The sequence below is a fragment of the Chiloscyllium plagiosum genome, chromosome 22 (genome assembly GCF_004010195.1).
Source record: "Chiloscyllium plagiosum isolate BGI_BamShark_2017 chromosome 22, ASM401019v2, whole genome shotgun sequence".
In the NCBI taxonomy this organism is placed as follows: Eukaryota; Metazoa; Chordata; class Chondrichthyes; order Orectolobiformes; family Hemiscylliidae; genus Chiloscyllium; species Chiloscyllium plagiosum.
In genome coordinates, this window is record NC_057731.1 from 37,890,318 (window position 1) to 37,915,901 (window position 25,584).

Sequence of the window (25,584 nt, forward strand, 5' to 3'; positions counted from 1 at the left end):
GTTTTCGTAGTTTTGGTAGTGTTTGTAGGAATAGTCTTTAAATTTGATAAAGTCTGTTTTTTCTCCACTCGTTGCACATTGAATGGGCTTCTTCCTCCCAGGGGACTGTGGGCTGCGGTGTACAGTCATGGCTAGTGATCTGTTCAGGTGGTGCACCTGGAATATAAAGAGAAGCCATTCCCCCATTAAAAGGAAAAAGGTGCTCTCAAATCTTAAGAAGGAAAAGGTTGACATTGCGCTGTTGCAAGAGACACATTTGACTGAGGGGGAACATCTGAAGTTACAGCGGGGGGATTCAATAGGGTATTCTTTTCCTCCTTTAACTCCAAAAGCAGAGGAGTGACCATACTGGTACGAAAGAACCTCCCATGTCAGGTGACAGATCAAATCAAAGGATGGGTATGGATAGTTCGTCATTCTCAAGGCGCTGATATATGGGGAAGAGTATGGCATCCTGAACGTTTACTGTCCCCTGGTTCATCCTCTCAAATTTTAGTTGATGCAATTTCTAAATTAATGGCTCTTGAGGTGTGCCATATGAATGTAGGAGGAGACTTTAACCGTCTCATGGACCCTGGAGGGTACACCTCGACAGTCCAGACAGTTAGTGGACTTGTGTGAGGATTTCAGGCTAATGGATGTGTGGAGGTGCTTCCACCTGAATGGGAGGGACTTTAGCTTTTTCTCCAACCAGCACAAGTGCCACACAAGAATTGATATGTTCTTTATTCCGTCAGTTTGTTTGGACTTGGTGCTAGCTACAGAATTGGGAGCATTACTATTCCGGACTATGCAGCAGTATGTTTAGATGTTAGGACCAAAGGTAGTGGAGTCAGCATGCGGCACTGGAGCATGGATCCGTTTCTGTTGAAGGATGACAACTTTGTATAGTATACTGCAAAGGAGGTCAGGGCTTTTTGGGACATCACTCAGGGTACGGCCGGTAATCCACCAGTGCTCTGGGAGACCATCAAAGCATTCTTAAGGGTTATAATTATTTCATACTCGACAACGAGAAGGAGGCAGAGAGGGGTGCAGCAGCGGATGCTTGAGTCCCAGCTGAAGGCAGCCGAATCGGCATATTATACCAGACCATCCGTGGTCAAATTGCAATTGGCCACGGCTCTTCGGGCTGCTGTGGACTCAGCGCTCACCCAATTGGAGAGGACAGGGCAAAGCAAAGGCTGTTTGAATTTGAGGATAAGCCTGGTAGATAGCTGGCTTACCTGGCTAGGAAGAAGAGTGCTCCACAGTCCATTGTGTCTATCAAGGAGAGAACTGGCAATGTCACTCATGAACTGAGGAAGATCAATGCCAGATTCTGGGAGTTCTATGCACAGTTATGCTGGTTGGAGGGCTGTGGGGATGGAGAAGTGAGAATGGAATCCTTTTTTTGATAACTTGGACCTCCCCAGTATAAATGCAGATCAGGCCTCCCTTTTAAATGCTCCCCTGACAGTACAGGAGATGCAAGAGGCGGTAAGGCAGCTCCAAGGTGGTAAGGCACCCAGTCCAGCCAGGTTCTCGAGTGAGTTTTACAAGGAGTTCATACATTTGTTAGCTGAACAACTGCTGGAGATGTATAGTCATTCGTATAGCCAGGACTGTCTTCCTCCCTCTCTTAGGGAGGCTAATATCTCCCTTATTTTAAAGAAAGGGAAAGACCCCAAGGATCGCTCGTCCTATAGACCCATCTTGTTGTTGAATGTGGATTTTAAAATTCTATCAAAAATGTTGGCTCTGAGACAGGAGAAGGTGCTGCCCATTATTATAAAAGAGGATCAGACTGGTTTTATCAAGGGCTGTAGTGCAAATATGTCAGCAGAGAATGATTCCATGTTTGGTGGTCTCCCTGGATGCAGAAAAGGCTTTTGATTGGGTGGAATGGTCGTATCTTTTCACTGTTCTGGAGCAAATTGGTCTGTGAGGGGCCTTCGTCAGGTGGGTGGCAATGTTATATAAAGACCCCAAGGTGGCAGTTATCATGAACGGGGTTAAATCAAGCAATTTTGGTGTGAGGAGGGGCAGCTGAGGGGGATGTCCCCTGTCGCTACTACTGTTTACCTTGGTACTTGAACCACTGGCAGAGGCTATCTGAAAAGACCCTGAAATAATGGCACCGAAGGTGGGAGTTAGGAACACAAAATCACTCTCAATGCAGACGATGTCCTTCTGTTTTTAGCTAATCCCGAAAAGTCTATACTCCGCCTAATACAAAAAAAGTAAATTATATGGCAGCTTTTCTGGATACAGGATAAACTTTACAAAATCGGAAATCATGCCCGTGGGGGGATTGGTGGAAGTACCGAAACTGGAGGACAGAATGGAGTTTCCTTTTAAATGGTTGCATAAAAGTTTTCTCTATCTGGGAATTTGTACTACCCCTCACTTCTGGCAACTGTATGGAGTTAACTTTGTGTAGCTGTTTGTGAGGATAAATCAGAACTTGCAGCGATGGGAGGGACTACCCATATCATGGCTAGACGGTATAGCCTTGATTAAAATGAATGTTCTTCTTCGGCTGTTATATCCTATGAAGATGCTCCCATTGTTATTACCCAAATCGGTGCTGCGGAAGTTTGCGGAATGGCTTGGATCATTTATTTGGTACCGTAGGCGCCCCCTAATTAAATTTACCAAGTTGCAACTTCTGCAAGATATTGGGGGAGAGGTTGGTGCGTGGTGGATTTCTCAGATCTGATGAGATACCAAATAGGCGCCCTGTTGTCATATGTAGGCGAATGGATGCACAATGACTTGAAGTCGATATGGCTTGATGTAGAGGCCTCACAGGCAAGATATCCCCACATAAACTTACTATACACGGATAAGATGACATCCGTAGTTGAGCACTGTGAAAGTCTGGTAATCATAAATACAGTAAAAGCATGGAGGATAATGTGGCGAGGTGAGGGCAATTTACTGAAGACTTCTCCGTTTATCCGGTTAGTGGGAGCCCCAGGGTTTGTACCGGGGTCAATGGACTCCAGCTTCAGAGCATGGGGAATAAAGGAATCTCCTGTCTGGGAGATTTATTTGAGGGAGAGGTCTTGATGTCTTTTAGCCAATTAGATCAGAAATATGGAATCCCTAATAGGAACCTTTTCCGAAATTTCCAGGTTAGGGATTACATCCAGAAGAAGACCACACTCTTGACCCAGCCCTACAAGTCGAATATAGAACATAGAGTGTTCCAATGTGGAGGCACTCTCTCAGTTAGTACCATATATCATCTGCAGAGAGGGAAAGCCTTGGGGAATATGGAGAGATTCCATGAGATTTGGAATCAAGAATTGGGGGAAGAAATGTCATCGGAAACGTGGGAGGGTATATGGGGAATGTAAAGAAAATTTCATATGCGATAAGGCATAATCAATGCAAATGAAGATCCTCCACAGGGCCCATATGCTGCCAGAGAGGATTGCAAAATTCAAGAAACGATCTTTCCCGAAATGTCCCAAATGTATAAACAGTATTGGCACCCGTACCCATTGCTATCGGTCCTGTTACAAGATTCACGGATACTGGGGGTCCATAGTGAATGAGCTGGAGAGGATCCTGTGAATGGAAGTTAGGGAGGATCCACTGTCCCTCCTTTTGGGACTACCGAATCGTTTTTCCTTTTGGTAAGCATGGGAAGAGGTTATTCAATATTCTTGACACACTGTGCAAGGAAGAACATCCTAATGAATTGGATATCAGCAAACCCTCCAGGTCTTGCAAGGTGGCACAGACTTGTGATGGAGCATGCCCCTCAAGATTACCTGGCATGTATGGTGTGCCACAGAACGAGCAATTTTATAAGACATGGCGGCCCTTTCTAAATTACATAGACATGGATCTGTTGGTGGTACTGATTAGAGCCTTTATATAGCCACGAGGGACGTATATGGCGGTCCAGGCACCCCAGGGAGAGAGGCCTAGTAAATACGAGTATAATCATTGTTGCTCCCGTGGACGGGAGACTTGATGGAGGTGCGGCGAGTGGAGTAATGTAATATAGTACAATGTAATGTAATTTAATTTTAGTGGATTGTAATTTAATTTAATGTTTTTTATTTAATTTGAGATTGTGCTAATTTAGTTTAAGTTAACTAAATATGAGATGATTATTCTTGAGGAATGGTAGGCAGTTTATTGTCGATGTTACTGTAATATAATAGTACAATAGTATTTCTACTTTTCTGTACTTTTATAACTTATTTTTGGCTTATTTTTTTGTAAAAGATTCAAAAAAAAGTTTCAATAAATATATACATAAAAATACTCAAAACTGATAAAATTCTTGAAAGGGCAAGATTCAATAAAAGGATGCAAAACTAAGGTACTACATTCCCAGTGAGCTGTGCATGTATTTGGCTGTCCTTCAGGAAGAAAAATAGTGCATGTCCCATGATCTTCCACAGCTTCAACAACATGACATGCAAGCTCACACTCTGAACAATTGGTCAGTGCTAGGTACTCATGCAGCCATATCTATGGCCTCGGAGCTCCAGCTTCTGATCAAATGCAACTCCTGTTCAGGCAAGTACTAGGAGGTTGATTTGGGGCCAAAGAAGAGGCCATCTATATCTTGGAAGTTCTCGGAGCTTGGAGTTTACTATCTCAAGAGTTAATCAAGTGGCAGGTTAAAGTTTCCTTTCATAGATTTGCAACTAGTTTAAAAATATCTTATCAACAAAATGACCCAAAGAAAAGCAAATGAGTTTTCAAACTCCTTAAAAAAATAACTTTTCTGTGTGCATCAAAAAGGAATGGCTTTCCAAGTAGGTGAAACTGAAGTGTCATCTTCAGCACAAAAACAGAGGATACAAATCTGTGATAATTTCACTCATTGTGAAACTGACAATGACCTTTGTGCTATTTGCTCTGACGCAAATTGTTCTGAGGCAAGTTCAGCACTAGAAGAAAAAGATACAGATGGAAATTAGACTGTCTAAAGTGTATTTGATCTTAGACATGCGCATAGATTCCTTTATTAATTTACAAAACCACAATAGAGGTGAATTTTTTTATATGCTGGCCAAAGGATCAGATCATGAGATAAGGGTGGATTTATAGCACAAAAAAGGCCATTCTCATATGGTGGAAGTCTCTGATGATGTTGTCGCAATAATAATGATTGCGGCCATAGTTTCCATGGAAGGCATTCTTGAACATCTGGTGAAATACATGGCAATTAATGAAAGCTGGTGCAATAACAGTTACACCTTTGAATTTTTGGTCTGCATTAACTTAGTCATGCAGAAACAGTGCCTGAATGAAGTGTGTAAATCATGTTTTCTCGTGTTAATAGTAGACAAAAACACAGACATTACAGTACAAAAAAAAAGAAATTTGCACATTAAGTTTCAACCAAAATCAAAAGAATCAGGACTGTCTTTGCAGGTATTTTGAAACTGACTGTTTGGAGTAGCAACTCCATTGTAACAGCAACGAAGCAGTTTTGTACTAACAGTAATCTTGATTTACAGAAGATGGTGATGTTTACAGCAGACAGAGCTTCTGTTATGCTTGGAAAGAAAAGTAAAAAAGTGAAGTAGCAGCAGTTTTGCAACATCAAATCAAACATTGGTTGAAACAGCACTTTGTTGCTCAGACAAGATCTTGGAATGGATGATATTTGGAAACAAATCTCAATTATGCACAGTACATCTAAAAACAATGTTTACAATGTTCAGCAGATCATCTTTGACATAAGGACAATTCAGAGTACTTACCAAAGTCACAGAGGGTGATGCAGTGGCATTTGGACTTCTCAGTGAATTAAGATGGCTGTCAAGGCATTTTGCAATAAGTGCACTAATGCAAAACAACAATATCTTGATCAACTACTACAGAGCAAAAGTGAATAATTACAACAATCCAATAAATATTGCCTGAAAGTACTCTCAAAGCTACAATATTACATTGCATTAATAATTCTGAATGATATTTTAGATGAACTGACATTGTTATACAAGTTGTCACAGGTAATATGTCTAACAACAATTGAAGCATTGTAATTTGTAAAGGCCAAGCTTGACGAAATGAAGACTCAGTATCTAAGTAAACGTCTTTATTGGAGTGATGAAGTTGCAAAGGTTCTGGCCACTATGGACAGTGATGTTAACATGGCTGCAATTCTTCAACTAATTCAACAACTGGATAGCAGAATTCCAGAACAGAAATTAATGGGGTGGCATGCATTTCATCAGGCTGCAATGACCAAGATGACTCTTATGAATTGGGAAAAGACTGTGTTGTACAACTGATATCAAAATATTCCTTATATCCAAATATTACAAGAGGATGGCCTCAAAGATATGTGAACCGTACTCTGATTTCAAATTTGTCGTTGTGGAAAAAGTCAAGACAGATTTCATTCAGACATTGAGTAATTTGTGAGCTATGCCCTAAAAGACAATTAGTTTCAAAAAAATTCTATTCTTGACTTTCGCATAACATTGTAAGTATTGAATGCTCACTGTGAGAGTGTATTTAGCCTAATGATTTTGATTAAATCCAGAAATAGAATGAAAATAGATCACTTGGATAATTTGATGCAAATTAAGTTGTACATTACATCTAGACAAAATATTATAATATACATGATTATGATATTGCATTATTGCACAGTAAATAATGATAGGCATGAAAAGCTGCCAACAAGTAGTGAAGAAATTACTAAGGACACCTTTTGGTGGAGTATTATTCTTGGTATACAGAGCATAGCTTGAAACCAGATTTTTGAACCAAACAAACAATTTTGTTTATTTTAGCAAGTGGAAGACTTATAACTAAAATAACCTAAAAGTGCACTTTTAATAGTTTTTGTTATTCATTCGTGGGATGAACCGATATTTACAGCCCATCCTTAAAAGCCCCTTGATCATGTAGCTCAAGAGGGCAATTAATAATCAACCACTTTGCTTAGAGTCTGGAGTTGTGTGTAGGCCAGATCAGGTTAAGAATGACAGATTTCCTTCCCTAAGTAACATTCATAAACCACATGGGTTTTTATGACAATCAACAATGGCTTCATTGTCATTAATAGACTCTAATTCCAGAATTTTTTTATTGAATTTAAATTCCACCAACTGCCATGGCAGAATTTGGATCCACATCCCCAGAACATTAGCTGAGTGTTTGGATTAATAGTCTACTAATAATATATCCTCAAAAAGCACACTGCAAATATTTGCCATATGACATCTACTGAATGGATTCTCTAGTTTAAATACACTGTTCAACCTACTCAGCAGTCTGCACAGGCACCAAAAAAATTAGAGAGAACATTGTCCAGGCGAATCCATAAGTGATTTCATTATTAATCTCTACAGGCTAGTGGAGAGATACAACTATGGTGAATTTAAACTAGAATTTATAAGAGATTGGATTGTTGCAGGCATTATCAACGAGTCTTTGTTTGATTGATTACAGTCCAAAGATGCTCAAACTCTTGAGAAAATAGTTAGAGACTGTTAGTAAAGCAGAGATCTAGAAGTAAAATCCTAAGAGGAGTAGATAAAGTTAGGATTGTATTCATTTGTTCAGGTACAAAATCCATAACAGATAGGCCAATGCAGCAGGTGAGACAGACATCATACAGTAAGCCTTCTTGCTAACTCTAAGGAGCAAAGAAACAGTAAAATCACAAACAATATAAGCCTTAAAAATCATTTTTTTTAATGTAAGAAATATCTTGCCACTTTCAGAAAATGTGTCAATGCAGGACACAACACTGAAAAGTAAAAGAGATAAATGAAGTAGAGCGATCTGCAGTAGATGATAAACCCAAAGTTTTCCTCAAGGAGATCAGTCACCCAGATCAAAGATTGTGCATGCAGACATTTATGTCAACGGGCACCTCAAGTTTAAATTCAGATGTGGGAGCAAATGTCATAATTTTTCATACAGCAAGCCTGGGTTGAGATATTTTCTAATCAACCTGTTCAAATATGTTATTAGTCTCCTCTGGAGCAAGTGGGACCTGCACCTGGGCCTCTTAGCTCAGAGGAAGGGGCACTACCGCTGTACCACAAGATCCTCGAGCCTCAGCCTATGGGTGATAGAAGCTTCAAGACATGGTTCAGATCCATTGCACTTAACATGAAAGATATTGTGCGGCACGGTGGCACAGTGGTTAGCACTGCTGCCTCACAGCGCCAGAGACTCGGGTTCAATTCCTGCCTCAGGTGACCGACTGTGTGGAGTTTGCACATTCTCCCCGTGTCTGCGTGGGTTTCCTCCGAGTGCTCCGGTTTCCTCCCACAGTCCAAAAATGTGCAGGTTAGGTGAATTGGCCATGCTAAATTGCCTGTAGTGTTAGGTGCAGGGGTAAATGTAGGGGAATGGGTCTGGGTGGGTGCGCTTTGGCGGGTCGGTGTGGACTTGTTGGGCCGAAGGGCCTGTTTCCACACTGTAAGTAATCTAATCTAATCTAATCTAATCTAGTCTAATATGTTACAAACAAGTCATACTTAGCACAAAGAAAGATGCGTCTGGTTGTTCAAGGTCAGTCATCGCAGCTTCAGGACTTCTCTGCAGGAGTTCCTCAGAGTAATATTCTTGACCCAACCATATTCAGCTGCTTTATCAATGACCTGCCCTCCACCATAAGGTCAGAGGTCGGGATGTTCACTGATGATTACATCATGTTCTGCACTATTTGTGATTCCTCAAGTAATGACACAGTCCATATCCAAATGTAGCAATACCTGAACAATATCCAGGTCTGGTCTGACAAATGGCAAGTAAAATTCACATTGCACAAATGCTAGGTAATAATCATCTTCAATGCAAGAGAATCTAACCAATATCCCTTGACATTCAATGGCATTTTAGAGGGCAGTTAAAAGTCAACCACATTGATATGATCTGGAGTCTTCATTGCTCAGACCATTGAGTATGGTTGGAACGTCATTTTGCAGTTGTCCAGGACATTAGTGAGGTAACTTTTGGGGTACGTGAACAGTCTTGGTCGCACTGCAATAGGAAGGATATTATTAAATTGGAGAGGGTTCAGAAAAGATTTACCAGAATGTTGCTAGGACAAGAGGGTCTGAGTTAATAATAAGCTCGAGAGTCAGGGACTTTTTTCAGTGGACCGCAGGAGGTTGAGGGGTAACCTTTTAGGGGTTTTATCATGAGGGGTGTAGATATAGTGCATAGAAAAGCCCTTTTCCCTAGGGTGGGGTAGTTCAAAACTAGGAGGCATATTTTTAAAGTGAGGGGAAAAAGATTTAAAAGGGACAGAAGGTGGATTGTGTGTGGAATGAACAACTAGGGGAAGTGATAGACACAGGTGGAATTAAAAACATTTAAAAGACATTTGGGCAGGTACATGAATGGAAAAGATTTAGAGGGATAAGGGCCAAACCAGGCAAGTGGAACTAGTTTAGTTAGGGAAACTTGGTCAAGAAGGATCTCTTTCTGTGCTGTATGACTCTATGGAGTCCAATGCAGGCCAGACCAAGTATGGAAGACAGATCTCCTCCCATAAAGGGCATTACTGAACTAAGTGAGTTTTACAACAATTGACAGTAGTTATAGGGTCGTTTCTTTTTTATTTAAGATTTTATTTCACTTAACGAACCCAAGTCCCCAGAGCTTTAGCTGGGGTCTAGATTACTAGTCCAGTGACATTTTCACTGTGCATCATCCTTCCCTAGAATGAATGAGAAAGAAATCTTCAACAGAAGATTATACTAGAACATAATACTAGAAACCTTATATATATTCTACAACCAAAAATATTTACTCCTGTGTTGAACATCGTGAATTCACTTTAATTTCATTGAAAAGGTGAAAGAGGTTAAACATCAAAACCAAAGAAAAGCTTGTAGAAAATTTTGCTCTGTTTATATTCATGGTGGATGTTATGACATGGGGTAAACCCCTCTGCTAATTTAAACCAGACACACAGAAAAGTTCATCTTGTGCCGTAATCTGTTACATTTCAAGTGGCAAAGAACAATACCAAATATCACAATTTAAAGAAAAAATTAACAATTTTATTCTTTAATTCCAAAAGAAAACATTAGACAACTACTTAGAACTCTTTTCACTTAAATCTTTTTCCTCCCATTCTACAATACTGGTCTGGCAAAACCCCAATTAATATTTTTTAAAAATCACATTTCTAAACCAGTCAGCTGGTTCAATTCTCCTTTGTAGATTTTCCTCTGTAGATTTTCCTGGGTTGTCTTTTCTTCAGTCTTCTGCTGCACAAATTTCTTACGGACAGATATCTTTCAGAGAGCTATTTTGCTAGCAGTCGGTTGGTACTTGGCTGCTCTTTGCCGTTCTCTGCAGTTCTCCCCAACTGTTCAAAATACCCGATTTTATATACCCCAAAACGTCGGACCATCTCATTGGTTTGATGTCATCAAAACATTAAAATTCAAATTTGATTGGATTTTGGGTATCTTGGGGGATAACTTAAACTGATTGGCCAAATTCAAATTTGTTGTGTACCATGGCAACGCAGCTCCAGCTATTTGTTTCATAACCAAATGTTACATTTTTAAATTGTTCAGCACACTATGTGCTTTCAGTTAGTCCTTGCCAGCTTTCACTCTTTCTTAAAGGTACAGTACACACCTGCAACTACATAACAGTGGAACCTAAACAAAAACAGAGTACCCTTAGGTCGGTTATATTGGAATAAAAAAACTGTTTCATTCCCTAAGTGAGATGAAAATCTATAGCTGGTTCATCTGAAATACTTTCCATTGCGTTCAAAGCTGACGAATGTTCAGATTCCAACAAACTTTGAAGCAAATGCAAAGATAAAGGTAAAACTGAAACATTACACAGTAATAGACAGAAAATGGTAATACTTGAAACTGAATTTAGTCAGATTGCCACTTAACATAACTGTCTAATCTAATTCTGCCATTAGGGCATTAGGTGACTGGAAAGGGCAAATTTCAAAAAAATTGGCTGACTTACCCATCTTCAAAGAAGAACCCCAACAATAACAAAGAGTATCCCATCAAGTAAGAATGCGTCTTGAGATAACACGAGCGGTGAAACAAACAAGCAGGTTTCACCAATAATTTCATAGCCGTGCAGGAAGGAGATGGTCCAAAATACAAAAGGGTTAATGTAATAAACCTGACTGCTTCGGCACAGATGTACAGGCAGGATTCAGACTCCACTGACACAAATTGAAGGTACAATTCCATAGAATATACCAGATTTTCTGCACTTGTAAAACTAAAGATTGGGGGGAGATGGAGTAATGATAAATGTAGCTATGCAAAAAGACGTAACAATACTAGTCTTATGAAAAAAAAACTAATGGAGACACAAAAGATGTTGTGCAAGAGTCTGAAAGACGTAATACATGAATGTGTGCATGGGCACCACCAGATGTGATGTTGGGAAGATTTTACTGAGCTGAGTAGAAGCTGGTCAGGCTTGGACGAGAAGGAAATGTGCTCCTCATAGTCTCTAAAATAATGTGGACAATATTCATTTAATCCATAAATTGTTGCTGTAATGCAGTAAATGTACTATTGTTTATAAACAGGACTCTTCTAGTTAGCCCAGAAGAGTGGCTATCCTAATCCATGCTTTACCACAACTATCAGCCTCCTGTCCACCATTGTCTGCACTGCACATTCTGCTGTCTGTATCTATTCTACACTGAGGGTTCACTCATCCTTCATTTCTAATTCATTAAACTAGCTCCTGATCGCTTTGTGCCGCCAATATTAAGGCTTACAAGCTCCTGTGAAAGTCTCTTCCTTGCCTCTCTTTAATATCTCTCTCCACCTCGATGTCTCTACCCTTCCTCCTTTAAACTGTGTAGGCAGCCAGAAGTTGATGCTGAGCCCTGCTGTTTGGAATTGCTCCTTAAATCCCCATGCCGCTCCAATTGTGGACATTTCTTAAGCTGCATTCTTAAAATCCACCTCTTAATCCAAGCTTTTGGTCAGCACCCTAATTTATTCTTTCTTGAGTCGGAAGGCTTTATGTTTGTTATTTTTTGGCTAAGCCTGATTTCTGTTGAATTTTTTGGAGGAATATCCACTGTAAGGCCTAGCAAGATTTCTCACCATATCTTACCAAACTCATCTTATGAGCAATCGAGTCTGCCCGTAGGACCTCCACCATGATCAATTCCAGTCCCATCTTACCATGTAATAGTGCAACTCACCACTCAATGGATAGCCTGAATTCACCAGCATCTCTTCCACCCGTGCCCATTGTGCATCCAGACAAGCTCTGTCAGTCCAGAACTGCAAAGTCTCTGACTGTTTGTCCCAGAAATGGTAGACCAGGAGAAATTGGTGCCCTGCTATATGGGCAGGGACCTGGAGATCCTGCTGAATGGGGTGTCACAGAGATTTCCTCTTTCTCCAAGACCAACAGAGGAGGTAATGACACCAAACAATGCCAGCCTGGTCTGAGATTGCCGCTTGGGTCGTCCACCTTCCGCAAAGACCGTTCCCTCTGTGACTACCTGGTCAGGTCCATGCCCCCCTACAACCCACCCTCCCATCCTGGCACCTTCCCCTGCCACCACAGGAACTGTAAAACCTGCACCCACACTTCCTCCCTCACCTCCCTCCAAGGCCCTAAAGGAGCCTTCCACATCCATCAAAGTTTTATCTGCACATCCACTAATATCATTTATTGTATCCGTTGCTCCCGATGCGGTCTCCTCTACATTGGGGAGACTGGACACCTCCTAGCAGAGCGCTTTAGGGAATATCTTCAGGACACCCGCATCAATCAACCATACCGCCCTGTGGCCCAACATTTCAACTCCCCCTCCCACTCTGCCAAGGACATGGAGGTCCTGGGCCTCCTTCACCGCCGCTCCCTCACCACCAGACGCCTGGAGGAAGAACGCCTCATCTTCCGCCTCGGAACACGTCAACCCCAGGGCATCAATGTGGACTTCAACAGTTTCCTCATTTCCCCTTCCCCCACCTCACCCCAGTTCCAAACTTCCAGCTCAGCACTGTTCCCTTGACTTGTCTGACCTGCCTATCTTCTTTTCCACCTATCCACTCCACCCTCCTCCCTGACCTATCACCTTTATCCCCTTCCCCACTCGATGCTACTTTCTCCCCACCCCCCAATCTCCTCTAGCTTATCTCTCCACGCTTCAGGCTCTCTGCCTTTATTCCTGATGAAGGGCTTTTGCCCGAAACGTCGATTTTACTGTTCCTCGGATGCTGCCTGAACTGCTGTGCTTTTCCAGCACCACTAATCCAGAATCAGTACAGTCTCAGTCATCTGGAGGAACGTCCAGCAATGTAGGAAGAAAGTTGATAATATTCTCCAGTTCACTGCCATTTTCTCTCTGATACCTCACCTTGCATTTTGGAAAGGCAAAACTTATACACTTAATGGTAAGGTCTTGGGGAGTGTTGCTGAATAAAGAGACCTTGGAGTGCAGATTCATAGATTCCTGAAAGTGGAGTCCAGGTAGATAGGATAGTGAAGAAAACATTTAGTATGCTTTCCTTTATTGGTCAGACCACTTAAGTGTGGGAGTTTGGAGGTCATGCTGCAGCTGTACAGGGCATTGGTTAGGCCACTTTTGGAATAATGTGTGCAATTCTGGTCTCCCTCCTATAGGAAGGATGTTGTGAAACTTGAAAGGGTTCAGAAAAGATTTACAAGGATGTTGCCAGGATTGGAGGATTTGAGCTATAGGAAGAGACTGAATAGGCCAGGGCTGTTTTCCCTGGAACATCAGAGGCTGAGGGGTGACCTTATAGAGGTTTATAAAATCATAAGGGTCATGGATAGGATAAATAGACAAGGTCTTTTCCTTGGGTTGGGGGAGTCCAGAACTAGAGGGCATAAGCTTAGGGTGAGAAGAGAAAGATTAAAAGGCACCCAAGGGGCAACGTTTTCATACAAAGGTGGTGCATGTATGGAATGAGTTGCCAGAGGAAGTGGTGGAGGCTGATACAATTACAATATTTAAAAGGCATCTGGATGGGGACATGCACAGGAACGGTTTAAAGGGATATTAGCCAAGTGCTGTCAAATGGGACTAGATTAGATGAGGATATCTGGTTGACATGGGCGAGTTGGACCGAAGTGTCTGTTTCTGTGCTGTACATCTCTATGACTCTATGATTCTCCCTATCTCTGTTATTTTACATATTTCCTATTGAGGCTCATGCTCTACCTCTCTCAATAATTCTTAGATTTTTTTCTCATTCACTGTCTCCACACCAGCCCCCACTACCATGAATCCTGTATAGCCTCTATGCTGCCTACTCATTTTGGGAGATGAGTTGACATTAGGCTTTTCAACCCTTAAGTAGAGAGAATCCTAACTCTGAACATCCCAAATGGCTGACTGACTATTTTCAAGCTCCTGAATTAGTATCGAAGGCTGCTCTTGACTTTGTTGGGAAGCCCTGAGTGAAAGCTATCCCCTTTGACTCGACTAAAGTCTGTTGGCAACTCTGACAAGCTTCCAGCCTCAGTGTCTGTGCTAAATGGCATGGCAAGACCTCAGTAAAAGGAACCTGGTTGAGGGAGCAAATTACAAAAAGCCAATGCATTAGCAGGGATGCTCTGACAGGGTCAGAATGCGTAAGCACTATGATAGCAAGCAATGAGCCCAGAGATGGAGCCTGGTCCAGTCCACGAGCTAGGAATGCACAGTGTCCCTGCTGCATTACAATGATAGTTGCAGGTGTAACCTGAGGTGTAGCATTGAATTGCAAAAACATCCTATATGCAGTATACCATGAGGATTTTTAGAGATTAGTACATATCAGGTGTCGGGTGTCCCTGACTGGTGCCAATGGAGTGTGCCTTTAGATTTTGTTGCCCCATGTCCAACATGGAGATTCCTTGGATCAAAAGTGAGCTCAGTTCACCAGGCACATGTTTTGGTTTCCATGCCGGGTTTTCTGAATGGCTAGCTTGTTCAGTGAGTTTGGTAAATTAGAAAGCTGAATGTTAATGAGGCAAATTGGGCTGTCAACAAAGCATTTAACAAGCAGTAATCCCATGTCATTCAAATTCATCAGAGTTTATTTTTGTCTCATGTCTTTGTGAACTTCTTTGAAATGTTCTCTTTCTAAATGAAAGTTTGTTGTCATGGAACATTTTCCTTTAATTAACTAGATGCACTAGTGCAAGCACTAATTGTTTGGAATTTTTCCATATTATTTATTAGAATTAGAGTTTAGTTATCTACTTCAAACAAATTTTTCTTTTTATATGGTGTACCATCCAATTCCAACATTTTATTGGGAAATAAAAACCAAAAGAACTGCAGATGTAAATTAGAAACAAAAACAGAAGTTGCTGGAAAAACTTGGCAAAATCAAAGTTAACGTTTTGTGTCCGGTGACCCTTTCTCAGAGCACTGAGGAAGGGTCACTGGACCTGAAACATTAACTTTGATTTCTCTTCACAGATGCTGTCAGACCTGCTGAGCTTTTCCAGCAGCTTCTGTTTTTGTTTCTGATAATATTTGGGAATGTTACTCCTGAGGATAGCAATGGACGTTAGTTGTGATCATCATTGGAAATATATATGCATAAAGTTAATAAAGAGCTGTGATCTTTGGGAATTGTCATTTTCTCTCAGGAGAATCTGAAGGAGAATAATCATTTATCATATGCTGTTAGATCATATTTCTCTTTAGGAAGGTCCTTGATTTTAAAAAGACAATATCACACTCAGCCAAGACAGTAAACCATGGTGGAATATTTTTAAAAGGGTTGGTATTGTCTGCACTTTGCAGAAGTTTTGTGACAATTCTTTCAGTGACTGAGGGCAAAGTGATTTATTGCTGGGCAATATTATGCCTCTTGTGACCTTCCTTTCTGAAAACATCATGGATTATAGACTATCTTTGCAACATTTGAAAATAACTCAAGCTTGGATCATTAATCTTTTTATTTAATTCCAGTCAATACAAGCTTCAGATTACACAGCCCAGAGAAAATTCTGCAGAACTTAAAGTGGAAAAGCTTTTCCAATCAACTACTTGCTTGAAACCTATACATATTGTTCAAGTGATGACTTTTGTTTTCAAAGTAGCTGTTATGGAAGTGACTATTGTTGCTAATAGCAAAATTATCACTTTTTTCGGATTTTCCTAGATCCTCTTGATTAAATGAAAGGCACAGGAATAGTGTCTGCCTTTTCTTTAGGGAGAATTAAATAGCTTTTAAAATAGGTTTAAAAGCTTTAAGTACCTTTTTAAAGCAACTCTAAAGCATTCAGTCACAAGCTACTTAATGGTAGATATTTAACATAAGCCCTTTGCACATTAAGTGAAAAATATTATAAGGATTTTGTCCAGTTTGGATTCCCTACAGTGTAAGTCTCTGAAATTAAAGTCAACTCTTGCTTCATATTGATTGTGAATGCAAAGAATCTTTCTTCAGTAAATTAATTCTTTGGGGAAAAAGATCTGCTAAAAGATTGATCAGAACCTTATTTCAGATAGACCTTTAACTCATTCATTACCAGTTTTTCCAACAAGTCAATATGACATTTTTTTTTGTGGTAAGACATTTTGTGATAATCTAATTCAAGTGTTATCAGTTGAAATGGAAATAATCTTTTTTTTTACTTTTAGTATCATTGCAAATAATTATGTGCAGTACTAGATCTTCAGTGGAAATATATGTGGCTAGATGCTACATGATATTTTGAAAAACCTTGGCTCGTTTGAATTATTGTAATCCTATATTTTTGAATCATTATTGTTATTAATTTGACGCAGGTTGAAACTTGAAGTCATATTGGTTGACCAATTGTCAGTGAAACAATTGCTACTTATTTTCCTAATTGTTTTTCTTCAAGTTTAATTTTAAAATTAACTTTTCTGAAAACCTAATGTTGAACTACTACAGAATATAATGAAATTAAATCATGTGTAGCAGTATACTTGGCAGAGAATGAGAAAAAACTCTCAATTTGTTCGCTATGATGTGACAATATTATTACAAATCTGGAAGTGTACACAAGAGTTTTTCCTTTAAAAAATTCCAAACTCAAATTTCCTTAACGTTATATTGTGTCCCAAATTTTCAAAAACGTCTAACTTTTTTTTTCAAACAGCAACTCATGAGGGAAAGACAGCAGATGGCTAGCCGTCCTTTTGCATCTGTTGATGTCGCCCTAGAAGTTGGAGGTGAACAGCTTGATATTGTAAGAGGACCGCTAGAGGTAAGAATTGTGACTATCTCATAATAATTGCATATTTATATGAAGTCACCTTATGCAAAGTGTTATAATTACTCAGTATATTTGTGGTTATGTTGGTTGCATGGAAACCCTTGGCCACATCATGAATTTGTTATGATGTCAGCCAATGTTATTACTAGACAAGTCATACCCCAGATTGAAATAAGGCATGATACATTATATTTTGTTTTTGGTGGTCACTCATTGAAGCATAAATGTGCAAAGTTGCACAATTGTTTTAACAATGTGACAGAAATTTATTATGCAAAAGTAAATGCTGTCTTCACATATAGCACACACTTATAAATTTCAAAATACGCAGTAAAAATATGATCCCATTAGTTTCAAAGACATCCCTTTACAATACTCATACAGGGGAGAAAACTCTCTTCTCCATCATTCCTACAGACTTAATTTAACTGTGGTTTCAACTGCAGTCTTGAAGTTTGACAGCATCTTCCTGGAGCCTTCATATAACTGAGCTTAAACTTCCTCAACTTCAAATAACCTCTTCAAGATTTTAACCGAACATGTTTGATCTGGAACGTTTACTAAATTGCTTATGCTGAGGTAATCTATTTTTTGTTAAAATTAACTCCCTTTTGCAGGAGCAACTCTTTATACATCTAGCTTCAGCCAAGATCTGCAGAACCTTGCAAACTGTAAGCTCATTAAAAACAAGTTTTTTTTTTAACAGCTATGTGTGTTGCTCCTAATCAAAAGAAAGATTTTTAAAAAATCAATCCCAAAATTTCTAAACTGAATTCTGATGCACACGTTTTCACCTTGTTTGCTTGTAAAATTATCCTAATTATCTTAATAATCCTAATAAACCCATTACTCTATCTCAGTGTTTTAAAAAAATCATCATGGCTACATGAATAATTTCAAGTTAATCATTAAACACCTTGACATAAACACATTTCAAATTCACAAATAAATTATCATAAAATATTTTAAAATTACACCTTGAATCACCATACATGCATATAAGGGTCAGGCTTTTAAGATGAAATATTTAGACTTCTTACATGAGGTACACAATCACAAATGGAAATCCAAACTACCAGTAGTGACACTTCTTTGATTGAACATAAGAACTAAGAGTAGGAGTAAGTCCAACCATTAGGTAGGTAGCTCTGATTTCAGTAATTCACTGTTTATTCCAGTCTGGCCCTTCGAGCCTGTTCCACCACTCATAGCTGATCTTTTCATGGACTCAGATTCACTTACCTGTGTTCTCATGCATCCCTTAATTCCTTTATTGTTCAAAAAAATCTATCTTCGCTTTAAAAATGTTTACTGAATTGGTGTCAACTACTTCACTGGGCCAGGAATTCCATAGCTTTACAAACCTCTGGGTGAAGAAGTTCTGTCTCAATTCAGTCCGAATTCTGCTCCCTCTAATCTCGAGGCTGTACCCTCTTAACCTAGTTTCACCTGTCAGAGGAAACATTCTTTCTACTTCTATCTCATCTATTCCCTTCATAATTTTATATGTCTCTGTAAGATTCCCCCCTCAGTCTTCTGAATTCCAATGAATATAATCCTAGTCTACTCAGTCTCTCCTCATAAGCCAACCCTATCAACTCCGGAATCAACCTAGTGAACCACCTCTGCACTTCCTTTACTGCCAGTACATCCTTTCTCAAGTAAGGAGACGAAGACTGCACGCAGTACTCCAGGTGTGGCCTCACCAGCACCCTGTACAGCTGCAACATAACCTCCCTGCTTTTAAACTCAATCCCTTTAGCAATGAAGGACAAAAGTCCTGTTGCCTTCCTAATTACTTGTTGTACCTGCAGGCCAATCTTCTGTGGTTCATGCACCAGGACACCCATGTCCCTCTGCATAGCAGCATGCTGCAACGTTTTACCATTCATGTAATAATCCTTTTTACTGTTACTCCTTCCGAAATGGATGACTTCACATTTTTTAACATTGTGGTCCATCTGCCAGACCTTGACAACTCACTCAAAGTATCTGTGTTCCTCTGGAAAGTTCAACAGTCCTTTGCACACTTTGTTCTGCCACTCATCTTAGTGTCATCTGTAAACTTTGACACTCTACACATGGTCCCCAACTGCAAATCATTAATATAAATTGTGAATAATTGCGGTCCCAACACTGATCCCTGAGACACACCACGAGTCACTTATTGACAGTCAGAATAGCACTCATTTATCCCCATTCTTTGCTTCCTGTTAGTTAGCCATTCCTCTATCCATGCTAATACTTTACCCATAATGCCATGTGTCCTTATCTTATGTGGCAGCATCTTGTGCGGCACAGTGTTGCAACTCTTTTGGAAATCTAGGTACACCACATCCAATGGGTCCCCATTGTCCATCTTGCTCACAATGTCTTCATAGATTTCCAAAAGAATTGTTAAGCATGACCTGCCCTTCATGAACCTATGATGTGTCTGCCCAACGGCACAATTTTTATTGAGACGCCTTGTTAATTCTTCCTTGATATTAGACTCAAGCATCTTCCCCACTGCATAGGTTAAGCTAACCAGTCTATAATTTCCATCTTTTATCTACCTCCCTTTTGAAACAGTGGCATAAAAAATATGGAATGCTTCACTAATTTGCCCAGGGGCCATGCTTATCGCTGTATCATTCCAATTTTAGTGTATAAGAAGTCAGAGAACAACATTTGTCCTAGACTATCTATCAGTGTTTCTGATGTTTAATTGAGAAAAGAGCAATTGTTAAAAACACTCACTAGATTGTTTCCACCAACCCCACTCCTAAAAATAGCATAAGGTATTTTTGAAAGGATTTTTGGGCTAAATGCATATTATATATTCAAAATTAAGGTCAAAGGTCATACACGTTATTAATTATTACTTAAACATACACTGTATGAAATGCAATCTTCTTGGCACGTTTTCTCCCTAATGTTGCAATTCATTCACCTTAGCCATTATACTAAAGAAAAACTCGCATTTGCTGTTTTACATAAAATGAATGCAATGGGAAAGATCTTGGTGAAGGAAGTTGAAAATAGATGGATTTGAGATTTAACATCTGTCTAATAGCACGTTAATTTCTTAGCAGATATAATGCAGGAATGACACAAATAATGTGAGTTAATGAACAATCATTTTAAACCAAATAAGTTAGCTCTGTAGGATAAACTCAGCAATCCCATGTTTCCAGTGGCAATCAATGTTCAAAGAGAGCTTTGATCAAAATTTGCAGTGTTGTGTCAATTCTCTAATTCATACTCTCTTTGAGTATTGCTTCCTGCTCAAAGCTCCAAAGTGGTGAAGCAATTATTCTATCTTTGGCAAGGTTGTCACCGATTTATTGCCATTGTTATTAGTTCTATTGTTGTGGTTGTTCAAAAGTTTGTTAGCTTGAAATTAATATGTTTGTTTTCACAACCATATTCACATAATCAGACCTATCAGAAACGTGGTGGTCTTGGTGCATTCTGTTTTTTTGTCAATTTGAAATTTCACAATGTTTGTCTTATAAGTTATTATGTAAAAGCTGTGGTATTGTTGATTGTTGACTGGCACAAAAAAATCACGTTTGCAGAAATGTTCCCTAACAAATTCTTGCATTTATATAGTGCATGATCATCAGACCTCTCAATATACTTTATAATTAATAAAGTAATTTTTAGTAATCTAATCATTGGCATTGGTAGAAAATGTAACAGTTTTGTGCACAGTATACTCCTACAATGAGCAGTGTGATAATAACCAGACAGTTTTTGTGATGTTAGTTGAGGAATAAATATTGATCAGTATACTGTGGTAACTCACCTGAGTTAAATCATGCTACTCTCAAAACTTTGAGTTTGAATTATGTTCACATGCATGCATAATGTGCTGGCAACAGATTAATTTCAATCACTTCTTGAGTCCAACGATTACATGGTTAGGTGGGTAGCTCTGATTTCAGTAATCCATTGTCCATTTATGTTTCTTAAATGATGCTAATGTAGTTGTCAAATATTTGCTGGCTGTAGCTAATTTGTATTCTGGAGTTTGGAAAAAGACATCGAGTGGCTTAATTTACAGTTTCTCTCCAAAGACAGTCATGTTGCAGCTTCTCTGGATTTAAATAATATTTTAACATGTAACTGAAATGGCCAATTCAGAAGGTAGTGAATTCAACTCTTAGTTCTTTTTGGTTGAATGCACTTTTCCCCCATTGAATGGATTCTGTCAGCTGGGATAGCAGATGGATTGTCACAGCTCAGACATATTTAACAGCTTTAAAAATTCAATTGTCTTTGTGTGTGCGTGTGTATGTGTATTAACATATTAAGAGGATTAACAATCCAAATCAATATTTGTTACTATTTTTGTATTCTTTTTGTACAGAGGTACAGTAGCTGATAATCATTGTATGAGCATGTCAGTTCACAAACCTGTTCATGATGAAGGTTACTGCCACTATCCTCTGTAGGAAATTAGAGTCTGCTTTATGTAGTGTTTTTGAAGAAAACTCCTTCTTGGTTGAAGTGGAAGTGTATTTAGAGATAATAGCAATTGTAGTTTCATTTTTAATTATTTTATTTAATCTATTTTTCTAATCAACCTATTCAGAGATGTTGATACACACCTCTGAAGCAGGTGAGACTTGAACTCTGTATTCCCAGTCCAGAGGTAGGGGCACTACCACTGCACCACAAATGGGCCCACAACTGTAGTTTATTGTCTGTTAGCAATTAGTGAAAGGTTATGTTGATAAGGCAGACATATACAGCCTGGATTTTCAATGACCAGATAGTTAATTCTGCAGCATTGTTGGGAGCTATACGTCAGAATCCTCCTGGATTCCTGATATAGCAGAATTAGAGTGAATTCTCGTGAAATTAAAGATTCTTATGGGCAATTCTTCTGTGACTATCCATTTAATATGTAGGAATTTGCAGCAGTTAATAGTTACCCAAGCAAAGTTAGACAATTAAAAACCTAGGCTGACCCTACCATACCTTATGGACCAGACCAAACTCCCTCAAATATATTAAGAAGATTGCATGAACCTAACTTTTTTGTATTTTAAAGGCAAGTGACAGGCGTTGCATTCTAGATACAATTCAATTGGTGAAGCAAATCACACTTTATTCATACACTATAGTTAATATACAAAAAAAAGAACTTGGAATAACTTAACTCAATTGGAAAACTTTACTGAACAATAGATTATTTAACTACTAAACAGCAACTATTCCAATGTAGTAATATCCCATAAACACACTATTGGTAAAGGCAAATTCAGTAAAATAGATTGTCTCACATGCAATTCTCCAGTCCAGGAGGAAAAACATCAAGAGAAAACACAGAGAGAGAGTAGCAGGGAAAGATGTCCTGCCCTTCCAAACCCAGTGTAATGAGCCCAGCAACTGCTACTGATAAACTAAAACTAAAAAAAAAATCTGGTTCTCTTGCAGCTTGACCCCACCAATTCAGGCTGCTTTTATTGTTCTAACCTTTAAAAATAAACTCCAAGCCCTCACAAACCGAAAACCTTGTTCACTCCAAGTAGACCGATTGACACCTCTGCCTCAACGTTTCTTCAATAAAAATCCAGGACAAAATGCACCTCTTAAGGCCAAAGTATCATCACACATTATACTATTTCTGATGCACTGACAAGACCGCAATGATGTTGTAATATTTGAAGATGAGAAGAAACTATATCGGTTTTGCCGAATGAGTGAATGAACATAAATGAATCTTCTACTAAATTTTTGTGTTTTATGTTTTGTGTTTTCATGTCAATATTATAATGAAGCACACTTGGAAATGTTTCATTTTCTAAAGGTGGAGGCATTTTAGGAATGACTATATTTATTTACAAACTCTGAGAAATCTGGAAGATATAGAACTGATTAAACATTTTCTATATTGAAAAGAGTTCACCATGTGGGTTCTTGGAAAATCAAGTCAACAGTTTAAGGGAGATGTGGTTCTCTTGCTGTTTGCAGAAGGTCAAGTGACTTTGGAGGAGAGACCAGCATAGTTTTTAAGGTGATAAGAGATGGGGTTTTTTTGGTGCTTAATTTCTGGAAAACATGGCTTTGAGAGGACTTTCGAGGTCATTATATCAATATTTGCCTAGCAACCCTTTCTGGACTTAGTTTATGTTTCACGGAATTAATTGATCAGTAAGGAAGAAACCCTCAGAGCTGCAAGTCCATCTCCTTCTCTTTCAGAGGAAGTGCTGGGAACCTGATACAGTTTCCAAATATCAGTTTCCCTGACCATGTTACATACACTGGAAAAGCTGGCCACTTTCCAAGGATTTATCGAGCTTGATTTGACTCTAAACTGACGATCATCCATCAGTCCACGGCTGTCAACAATTCAATGTATTTGACAAGAAATCCTGTGGACTGGGAGAAATCATTGAATTCTATCTTTTGTTTTCACTCTCTAGGCCAATAGGAATATTTTGTCCTTTTGTACTCTGTTTAGTATCATAATTTCTACAGAGACATTATCTTTTTATGTTGTGAGGGTGTGTCTGTCCATGGGATTAAGGGGATGTATAATAAAAACCAGTTCAACAGAATGGGAAAGGGGTTTCCAGAAAATAATAAAAGGTGCAGCATAAGAGTAACGGTGAATATTTTCATCAGAAAGTGAATGTTAAAGATGAGCGTCAACCAATTAATATAGATGAAAATGAGAGTTTAACAGATCAGAAGGGAATTGCAGAGTAAGGGCACATTACAAAAAGAGAGGAGGGTGTTAAACCCCTTGAGGATGCTGTGGCATGTAATTAATTTTTGAAAACTTTATTTAGCTCCAGGTGCATCACAAAAATCTATCTTTCTCATTTTGAAACACAGAACTCTGCATTTCTATGAATTTTTTTGTGAGAAAGTGGGACTCAAATTTTCTCGATTGTCCTCACTCTAATTTTATGCTTCTGTCTCCTTGCTCTCAAAGCTATCAAACATCAGAGAAAGTCATTTTTCTTAATTTGATCTATCAATTTTTTTTAACAATTTAAACATTCCTCAGTCTTTGTTAGTTAAAGAAATGCAAGCAAAGTAAACATTGGGGAAACAAGAACAAACCACTTGCAGTACAAGTGGATTTAAAGCATGTTTACAAATAGGTAATGGACTACTAGTGGGACTTGTGCTAAACAGACAACTGTTCAATCCAAAATCTACAGGACTACAGACCAATTCCTGGAAGACAAATCTAGAATGGATAGTCTTTTTTTGGCTGACGTAGACAAGATGGACCAAATAGCTTCCTCTGTGCTCAAAAGTTTATTTTGTTTCTAAATTTATGGAACTGATTACAAGGTAGATTTCCATAAAATCAACTATTATTCATTGAATGTGTTTCAGGGACTGACTAACTAATTCCTATCACAATTTTCAATGATTTCTTTCAATGTTCCTTCTAAAAACCTAAATACTGCACAACTAGTTTAAAGTACAAAATTTAAATTCATCCTTTGTCTTCTATTTCAAAGTGCACTCTCCTCTTCCCACTTTTGTCCTGTCATTTTTACTAAGTGGTAACTATTTCAAAGAAATATTTTTTTAAGTTCATTTGTCAAAAGGTAAAACTGTGCTTTGGGTTCTCAGAGACATGGAAAACCAGATCACTTTTTGGAAACAAGATGCAAATTAAAATTAGCTTCTGATCAGTTTGAACAGCTCCTCCAGCATTCACCTTTTTAAGAAAAAGAACTTGTTGTGGCACAGAAGTCTGAAGACACATGCAAGGCATTTTATGTAATTTTCAAAGATAAATCGCAATTGCTCAATGACAGATTTTCTTGGTAACCGTGGCAATTTATTTTGTTTTGAAATCACTTTCTCAGTTTCGCCTGCCATGTCTCCTTTCCTTTCTTGTGACTTTCCACCAATCCACCTGTCTGACCACCTGTAAGGTTAATGAGAACATATTTATAATGCGCAACCTTACATCAGTAATACATGTAAATTTGAGACTTGCATCTAGGATTTATTGAATAAGTGAATATACATATGAAATATTTTGAAAGTGTTGTATTCTGTGTAGCAAATTAAAGTATGATATGTTTAAGGTGAGGTAATTTGATTAATTATTTGAGTTTGTCTTCAGTGAAAATAGCGTAAAATTAACAACTTTCGATTTCCAGAATGAGTAGTTGCAAAGAATTTATATATTAATTTTAGAAATATCTGAAAATACAGGGCTGAATTTCAAGTGGCCTCAATAGTGGGGATTTTGCGCTGAGGTGTGGGGACAGGGTCTAATGGGGGTTAAGCCTAATGCTCTGAAAAGCAATGTGGTTGACAAGGCAGGATGTGTTGAAGAGAAGGTAGAACTGGAGTCAGATGTAGTGGGTGTGTGTGGAGTTATCAAATGGATGGATAAGGATGTAGGCTAAGGTAACATGTTGGGTAGGTAAGGGTGTAGGAGGGGAGGCA

The 25,584-nt window shown here is 38.8% G+C and overlaps 1 protein-coding gene across 1 annotated transcript in view; it reads left to right on the top strand.

Annotated features, from left to right (window-relative positions):
• The window catches only part of atrnl1b (attractin-like 1b), a 944,158-nt gene that overhangs the window by 723,479 nt on the left and 195,095 nt on the right, over positions 1-25,584 (top strand). Inside the window, exon 27 of the mRNA XM_043712811.1 lies at positions 17,050-17,157. Within this exon, the coding sequence (XP_043568746.1) occupies positions 17,050-17,157 (108 nt within the window). The remainder of the gene's footprint in view (positions 1-17,049; positions 17,158-25,584) is intronic.